General features: G+C 40.1%; 1 protein-coding gene across 4 annotated transcripts in view; it reads right to left on the bottom strand.

Annotated features, from left to right (window-relative positions):
• Positions 1–2,798: 2,798 nt before the first annotated feature.
• SLC12A4 (solute carrier family 12 member 4) overlaps positions 2,799–9,436 on the bottom strand; it is a 74,251-nt gene continuing 67,613 nt past the window's right edge. For 2 of the 4 annotated variants that reach the window (XM_038368228.2, XM_038368229.2), the window contains exons 23-24: positions 6,266–6,399; positions 2,799–4,399 (exon numbers count right to left, since the gene is read on the bottom strand). In XM_038368228.2, the coding sequence (XP_038224156.1) occupies positions 4,308–4,399; positions 6,266–6,399 (226 nt within the window). In that variant the 3' untranslated portion in view covers positions 2,799–4,307. Of the gene's footprint in view, positions 4,400–6,265; positions 6,400–8,553; positions 8,731–8,759; positions 9,313–9,436 lie in introns of those variants that run through there. The other 2 variants (XR_006275161.1, XM_038368231.2) reach the window with 2 other exon arrangements.

The following is a 9,436-nucleotide window of genomic DNA, read 5'->3' as shown; positions in this document are numbered from 1 at the left end:
AAACCAACTACTCCCCTGGTTTGAAAGTACAGCTCTGAATTTAACCAAGCATCTAGTTATCTTCATATAAAACAGTGGCTAAATGATGAGGGTATAATTACGTCAGAGTAATTTTAATTTGTCGCCCTTCAGAGCACACCACAAGGCACTGCTAAACAAACAAATATTGTTAGGATGATGCATAGGGGAAATGGGGAACTTGATTTATTTTTGTCTGAATGAGTGGGAGTTTTGTTTCTTTATCTAATCACATGCCAGGTACCTACAGTAAATAACATGAAAAATTCAATAAGAATGGAGCCTTAGCAGTGGTTTATAAACAATCTGAAAAACTGCCCGTTTCTTCAAGTGAACAAAACTCCCAAATGACTGGCACTCTAGTTCCCTCTTGTGGATTTGAGTGTCTATACTTCAACATGTTTTGCAGCAAGTCTCCTGCTATAAAAGCGAAGCTTCAATAGCAGAGTACCACAGTGGTCTTCACGGAAAATACTGCTCCATTGTGAGTTTCGTAAAAAATGGTGTCTGAGTGACAGCAGAGATTCTGATGCTTGTACTTCATTAACATCTCTGTTGTCCCAGGCCAGGGGAGGACGTGCAAATATTGGTAACTTTCCTTTCAAGTGACAGTAAAGATTGCCATTTGCAATTTAAAATGCCATCTCGGCCTATAATGTTTACATTTTTGATCAATAGTTTGCCCAAAGAAGAAATTTCACCTGTGAGCTTAGTCGTGGCCCCAGACTTATGCTAAATGTTTGTCAGCTTGTTATAAACTGGATCATTGCAAGTGTGAACAAGTTTTGTGCATCTCCCCCATTACTGATGGGTTTGTAAACATGATCTGATGTGAACCCATTAGATTAAAGTTAAAACATGACACACAGGGGAAACATGAATAAGTGCAAGCTCTCTGCTTGAAAGAGAAATCTGGGTAGCTTAGGAAGGGAATGGAAATACCCATTCAGTTCCCCAACAAGCAGCAGCTAAGATGATTCAACTAGATTTTACCTTTTTGCTTTGAATGTTTTCCTGTTCTGCCTGTTCCACTCCATCTCTCCCATGAGCTTGCACTGGACTTCTGCCTCCTCCCCCCCCCCCCCCGGCCTTGCATCTAATTAGAGAGGCTGAGAGATTTGGGGATGCAGGACTAAAAAAAATTAAAGTAAACACTTTTGAACCCACTATAGTAACGTTCTCAATTATCCATAACATTTAGTAAATAGCAATGACCAGACCCAATTTTGTGTTTGCTGTCTGTATATGCCTTAGAAGTCTTTTTGGGGGGGGGGGGAGGACCAACCTACATTGCACGCTTCCTTCATACATTCTAACTCGGCTAACACAAAGTGTTCGACAGCACAAGCAACAGACTTTAGCAGTTAAGGATAAAGTCCCACAGTTTACTTGAACATGCAGTAGATGGCACTAAAACCCTCTAATAAAGTGGAGGTGCATGACACCAAATGGCACAGGACCATGATTTTCCATGATGAACAAATATGGTTATCAGAGTAGCAGCCGATTTAGTCTGTATTTGCAAAAAGAAAAGGAGTACTTGTGGCACCTTAGAGACTAACAAATTTATTTGAGCATAAGCTTTCGTGAGCTAGAGCTCACTTCATCAGATGCATTTGGTGGAAAATTTTGCATCTGATGAAGTGAGCTGTAGCTCACGAAAGCTTATGCTCAAATAAATTTGTTAGTCTCTAAGGTGCCACAAGTACTCCTTTTTCTTTTTGCAAATATGGTTATCTGATTCTTCAGTGTGGTGTAGCTGGGAAAAGTTTAAATATGGTGTGCTGAGATGGGGACAAAAAAAGGTAATTCCTCAGAGCTGTTCTAATAAATTCTAAGGAATAAACCAGCAAGAATAATACTCTTCTATTACAGTGCATGCAAATGAGTGATTGTGATCAGCTTAAATTTATAGGATGTTTTGCTCTTCCACAACATCATTCATGGAAGGATTGCTTTACAAACGTTATTGTGCACTTCACATGCTCTACCTTTTCAACTTGTTCTAAAACAAAGTAAAAATGATTCATGCTGCTAGAGCCTGGGCTCCAGTAGAGTTAGCTGTTTAAGCAAAAAATCAGTTCTCCAGTACAGAGCAAGCCCCAGGGTCCTTAATTGTGCCAGTACTCTTCAAAACTCCATCCCACCCCAGACATATTTCACTGGGAGGGACCCGGGTCCTTTTCCTGAAAGGGAGCAGTTCCTTAGACTAGGGTGTAATTGTCTTAGTGGAGATTACTCCTTGGAGGGTTGAGAAGGGGGAGAGAACAAGCATGGAAATGTGAAGAGCAGTTCAATGTAGTACCCACCCGTCGGTGACTTGAAATGCTGGATTGTTTTGCCAGAGTTCTGGCACACACACACCGATTACATCCGGGATATACTGATAGCAGGGGAGAGAGCACGAGTGCTTGCCACAGGAAGAAGAGATCAGAAAACCAGAATATCTGATATAATTCCATAATGATACTTCTGTGCCCACACTGGGTAAGACATCTCTATCCACCGCAAGTTACACAATTCTCACTGTGCTCCACACCATGGCAACCCCAATATACACAGGGACAGAGATCAGCATCTCCTAATTTAAAAAAAAAAAATCATAGCCCCTGCCATTTCACTAAAGGATACTTTTGTACAGCATTAATTGTAACCATCCAGTAAAAACACCTAGGTGTCATTATGACCAAGTCAAAGAAAATATTTGCATAATGTGAAGTGGCACATTATCTTTCTACAATAGAAGAAGAGGAGAAGGAAAGAAGTTAGAGGGTCACACATTTGGAAACTAGTAAGCGTTTAATACAATGTATCATCAGTCTGTGGAACTCACTGCTACTAGAAATCAAAACATTTATATGATTATATCAACTGCTATCCTAGACAGAATTAAAAAATGTATCAAGTGTATCAACCTTAATGCTTCAGTATATGCCAACTACTAACAGTTAAGGTGAAGAGAAAGTCCCCCCTGTTCCTCCCATAAATATGTTAGCGCACAGTTATCTATTATGGGGTATTATATACCAGGCAATGTCAGACAAGACTTTGGCTGGGGTGTCAGTTCTTATGTTCCTTTAACAGTTAGCAGACTATACAGCTGTAGTTGAACAATCCCAATTCCATACAATAGAGAGAGTGGTGTGTGCATACTAGCTATTGCATTACAGCATATAGAACTCCACATTATTTAGTAATTAAGTGTATGCAACATTTTATTGAAAAAATATGATCCTTCTGTACAGTAAGTATAATTTAATGGGCTTGGTAAAAGACAAGCCTACAAAAAAGCAGCTCCTGTACTTGTGCAAGTGCAATCCATCGCTGTGTGCAATGCAGCACCTCTATTTCCATGTACTGGATTCTCAGTATACTCAGAATCATACAATGATGGGCCGGAGGAATTTAAAATGGGGAAGAACTGCACAGGAATTATCTTCAATCCGCTGATGGTTTGAAATTGATTTAAAAAACCTCTCTGTGAAACTCCTAGACTATTTGCATCTGTGTTTCCAATGTTTCTAACAAATAAATATAAAAATAAATAGGGACCTGCCTCCTCCACAGAACCATAAGTCTCAGAAGCTACACACTGTTTGTAGCAATCTACATACATAATCAACTATATCAACATAATTTATTTAAATCTATAAATGTATTAAAGTATAAATTCTTATCCAATACTCAAACTGTAGTTCTGGAAACAAAACTGTAACTTTGTCAGTCAGTTCTTAAGTGTTTTGTTTAGAAAATGCATTATAGTTGAACTTCAAAAGAAACTAGCTGCTATATAATGTAGTCCTATCTCCATAAACAAATATAAAGGCTTTTAAAATCTTGTTACAGTAACTGACTTTTGAGTCCTAACTTTATACGCAGTTTCTAAAAACACTGCACGTTATCACTGTTTTCTAAAAATAGGTTTAGTGTTAAAACTATATTCACAAATGCCAGAGTATCAAAGCAGAAGCCGAGTAATATTGTAGATTCATGATTCATTTGTGTTGCCAGTTGGATGGTGTAATATTGCAATACAAAAGATATGTATGTAGCAATTGGAGTGTCACCTGACAGAAAATCAATGGAACCAGTACTAAGATCTACGGTATACTGTAAAGGTTGGTGAGAAAAGTCTAATAGTCATTCAGGAGACTGGATGGATGATGGAAAGTCTGTGTTTGTTTGGGGGAAGGAGGAGAGAGAGAATCTATTTTCTTCTCCATTTACAACTGGAATGTCCTTTGTCATCAAGAAGGTAAACGTGCGATGGTGCAGAAAGCTGTATTAAATCAAGAGTAAATGGTGATGACTTCACGACCACCTCCTCTAACAAGTAATACTCTCTCCAAGCCCTCTGTCAAAACCTCCAGGAATTCCATATCTGTATCAGTAAAGTCAAGGACAAAAGATATTTTATAACTTAAATGCAGACACTGAGTCACTAGCATCCTTTTTACTGAACAGTAATACAATAGCAATAAGCCTAATATATTGAGTGCAACTAAAAATCTTGAGCAATTTCTATAAACAATCCTCCTAGATTTCTTAGAAGATAAATTTATTAGTATGTCAACTGCAACCTTGGGACATTGAGTTCTTTTAAATAGTATGTGCAAACTTTTTAAAGAACTAGTAGAGTTAAACTATTGAAGAACTGGCAGAGTTTAAGTTTTTTAAATTGATATAAAATTTCATATTCATGGCTGAATATACTTTGTAAATGTTTATGCTTTGAAACCAAATGAAAGGCCAAATTACATTTGAGCAGTAAATTAATTTACTGCAACTTGACTAAATCTGACAGATCTGTGTTGTCTTTGTGGACCAATATAGCGTCAAGCACAAGATGTATGGGACGCCTCAGCCTTATTTTGAGTCATGTTTCATCCACATTCTAAATGTTTTTCAAACACTGCTCCCTTCAGACTGCGAACTGGGTCTATAACAGGGCAGGAGTGGACAGTTGTCCACCATGAGATTTTAATCTAAACCAAACTGTAGGGGGAGCTAGGGAAAGCAGAGGGACAGCTGATTCATGGACAGTATACTACCGAGAAATTTCTCCCAAGCTGCATCTATTCCTTAAGCTGTGAGCAACAGGAAGCTATTTTAGTGTCTCACAAAAACTCAACATTTTCCCTGCTTTAGAAACATACCTGAAGCCACAAAATGTCATATATTACCCAAGCCACTTCCTGGGGAGGATGTCCATACGGACTCCTAGGAACACGCTCTCAACCTCTCTGAAAATGTGAACCGCCCTGGAAGTGCATCTTAGGCCTTGTCTACACTGCCACGTTACAGCGCTGCAACTGTCTCACTCAGGGGTGTGAAAAAACACCCCCCTGAGCACTGCAAGTTTCAGTGCTGTAAAGTGGTAGTGTAGATAGTGCACCAGTGCTGGGAGCCGCGCTCCCACTGCTGGTAGCTACTCCCCTCGTGGGTGTGGGGTTTTTAATAGAGCTCTCTCCCAATGCTGGTGCCTCGACTACACAGACACGTTAAAGCGCTGCCACACAACGCTTTAACGTTGCTAGTGAAGACATACTTTTACTCATCCCTACAGATTCACAGTTGTAAATGTCAGACTGGCTAGATTTCAGTTGTTATGAAATTACAAATATAGGGCCAAATAGATGATAGATTTGAAATTACCATGTCTGAAGTAGATCATTTGCTAGTTTAATTATACTCAGTGCCTCTTTAGAATCTAATCAAGAAGCGTTAACCCTTTTCCCCCACTCTCCTTGTCGATTTTTGTGTAAAGGAATTCATTCTTATTAACTGCTTCAACGTACAAAAAGAAAAAGGTAGCTACTATTCCTTGAAAGAGCAAAACATCATTTCCATGTTAAGTTATGTCAGATTGTTTAGCCTTATTCTGCAGGAGGCAAAACTCCTGCTACTGAATTTCCTTACTGTTGACAAAGCTTTTGAAGGCAGGCCCATCAGAGAAAATGAAACTAATAAAGGAGTGTAGACAAGACAGGTCAGGCCTTATGACAGGTGATGTTAGCAAAGCATCCTGGGTAAAAAACAGGAAAGTGGCAAGAGCAGACGTGACTTTTCCTTAAAAGTATTTACTGTATCTCAACAACCACGATTTACTATTTTCATACACAAATGGAACACTAAGTTACACTTATTTCGGTTTAAATAAATATCTTTGATAGGCAAAGTATAAGAACCTGGTTAGATAGAGAGATGCAGATTCTGAGTATCACCTTGGCTTTCCTTCAAAGGATACAGTTTTCATCACCATCTATGTTCTTTGGAGGGCCAGGCATGTTGAGAAGAACAAGTCTGGCATCATGAGATCTATTTACAATTACTTCATTTAACTTCACTGCTGTGTGCATTCTTCTGACATTTGATTGGTTCCTGTTGAAGAATCACATGTTTACTATTAGAAAAAAACTTGTAAAACTGAACTGGAAAAAAAATCACAAGAAAAATACCTTATAATGATCATATCTACGAAATGCTATTTAAAATGTCAACTAATCAAACATGCACATTTTTTCCAGATTTTATTTTAAAGGTACAGTTATTTGTACCTCTACATGATTAGAGTTAATACTATTCCACTAGTTTTTGTGATCTGTGTTCTGAAGGCATCATTTAACTTATTTCCCATTCCACTGCTATTCTTGGTCTCTCCTAAGCAGCTACTGCCAGTCTGCATGAGATAAGAAAATCACCAATACAAATATAAACTGTATTGCACTGAAGGACTCATCTACTTACTCATTGATGGCAATGGTAAGAGTCTCATTGACTTCAAGGGGCTTGGGATCAGGCCCAAACTGAGTAAGACATGGGCTGGAGTGGATGGTTATTGACTATTAAAAGTGGAAAATACCAAGGTCATCCACTGTGACCTCAGATTAGAGTTGAGCTGGAATTCTTGAAGTGTGTCACAGTCAACGACTTGTAACAACCTAAGGAGCATTCCACCAAACCAGCAGGGCTTTCAAGCAGGGCATTATGCTCCTACACCAAGGGATAAATCACTAGCCCTATGCATCCGCCCAAGGGGAATAAGGCACCGCCCCCTTCCTCTCTTGCATGGGCCACCCATGTCTCGAGTTTCAGGGCACAAAGGAAAGCAGGCTCTACAGAGCCATTACTGCTCCCTTGCACAGGTGTCTCTACTCCTGCCGATGGGCCAGTCAGCAAAGCCAGCATGGCAGGTGTGGTACATTGTGCTGAGTGTATGCCTGGCAGAGTTTACTTCTGGTTCTTAGGCAGCATAACTACATGCGGCCTCTTTCTCAGGGCACATTGCAAAACAATAGTCCAGGTCACACTGACCAAAAATCCCCCACTCAATACACTAAAATACAGAAAAAATCCTCAACTCTGAGAATTCCATGTCTCACAGATAACTCAGAATAGAGTGACAGCAACACCAGCCCACATTTCTAAGAAGTCTAAGAAGTAGCTTTGCAACTTGGATAATGATTTCTTTATTACTATTGATGCTTTTCAGTCAAAACCAGGTATTTTAGGGAAAGGGGTTAGATAAGAACCCATTTTACATGTTACAAATTATGGTAACAGGCCTTATTGAACTCATTTCTTTTCTGGAGGCTTTTTTGTTTTTGAAGTCAGTTTAATTTTAGCTTTTGTCTTGTGGTGATTTATGGGGTTGCATGTTCATTGACATTTCGTAAAGGAATAAACTTCCCAAAACATTCAGGAAGTGGCAGATACACTGAGGTGACTCATTTGCACCACCTTACCAAGAGACAGTGCTGCTGCACAGAACTATTTAGGGGCAAGATTTACAACAGGGTTCAACTTGCCCCGTTTGGAATACTTTCCTTGTGATGTCATGCTATGGGCGCATGTTTTATTGAAAAAGTGAGCACAGCCTCTGCCTCTTCCATGTCAGAAACAGAAAGGTCACCAACAAGAGAGGCAGGACATCATTGTACTACAACGATGGGAGATGAGAAAGGAATTGTTATTTTTGTAATCAACTTTTGGAAGCGATCCAAAGAGACAAAAATAAAATTTCAAGGTGACCCTTAAAACTGGCATGTATCCAGAGAGCTGAGAAAATGCCATTAACTGTGGTGTAGGCATGTAAGGAATGGTTCACCTAGCCTCCAGGAGACACTATGAACAGTGTGATTCCTCTGTTATATGATCAGCCAATGAGAGTTTGGTCTGAGGATGTACAGCTTCTGATTGTGTTGACACCCTGCCCTCTAACTGACGTGTAGACATTTGGGTTGGGGTTGGAGCCCTAGTTCTGGGACCCTGCAAGGGTGGAGGGCTTGGCCTCCAGCCCAAGCCCGAATATCTATACAGCAATTTTTAGCCCCACAGCCCAAACCCTGCAAGCCCAAGTCAGCTGACCCAGTCCAGCCACAGCCATGCCGCAGAGCTTTTACTCCTGTGTTGATGTACCCTTAGCTGGGCACTAACAATCTGTGAGAGGTTGGGAGGGGAAAGGCAGGAAAGAGGAATCTCCCCACTCCCACAAGTTACTGAGCCAGCCCAGAACCTGCTGCTGCAGCCTATGACCTTAGTGTCGTCTCTGCAGTTGGGGTATAAAGGACTGGAGGATCCAATAAGCTGCAGTTCTTCCAGACCAGCACAACCTGCTACAATCCCCAGTTGGGCCCCATTGTGCAGGAAGCCCTGGTGGACCTGATGTTCCTTTGGGGACAGGATTGGGGGCACGTGCAGACAGAACTGGACCTGAAAAGAATCTCATTTCAAGCTACTATACAAGCTATTGCAAACAATGGAGAGTAAAAACATTCAAACGATGGTAAAAGCACTTTGACCGTGTCTTTTGCGTATCATATTTAAGCTTATGAGAAAACTGCAAAGAGCTAGAGAAGTTCAAGTCAGCACTGTCCTGAATTTCTGTTCTGTATGACAGGCTGAACTTTGGATTTCCCACCATCTGATATTATGCCCCAACAATAACACACACCCTTTGATCACCCACACGGTGGTATGCCATTCTTGAAAACACAATTAAATGCTCAAACCTGAAGTTGTTTTTCCCTGAGTCAGTCCTGGTTAGACAGAGTAACTCTTGCAGACTTTGCTTTATGCTATTTCTAAGATACCTATCGCCTTAAGAATTAAGGACCCAATCTTGCACCCTTTAAAGACGATGGCAAGTTTCCCCTCAACTTCAAGCATGCAGGATCAGGCCCATTGTACAGCATCACATGTAGACTAATAATGTCCTTCTTGATCTTCTCACTCCCATCCACAGAAAAGCATTTTTAAACAATTAGCAAAAAAACTTACAGGTTTTCCCACTCTCTGAAAGCATGAAAGGGAGGTAAGAGTACATTAGTTTAAATTTAAACACAAACACAGAATTTCTATGGCTTTTTAAGAGTAAAATATACTAGAATTACCTATATCAATGAATAGGAATTTCAAT

Source organism: Dermochelys coriacea, chromosome 12, assembly GCF_009764565.3.
Source record: "Dermochelys coriacea isolate rDerCor1 chromosome 12, rDerCor1.pri.v4, whole genome shotgun sequence".
NCBI classification, from domain to species: domain Eukaryota; kingdom Metazoa; phylum Chordata; order Testudines; family Dermochelyidae; genus Dermochelys; species Dermochelys coriacea.
Note: the sequence above shows the minus strand (reverse complement) of the source record. Positions and strands in the feature narration are given on the sequence as shown.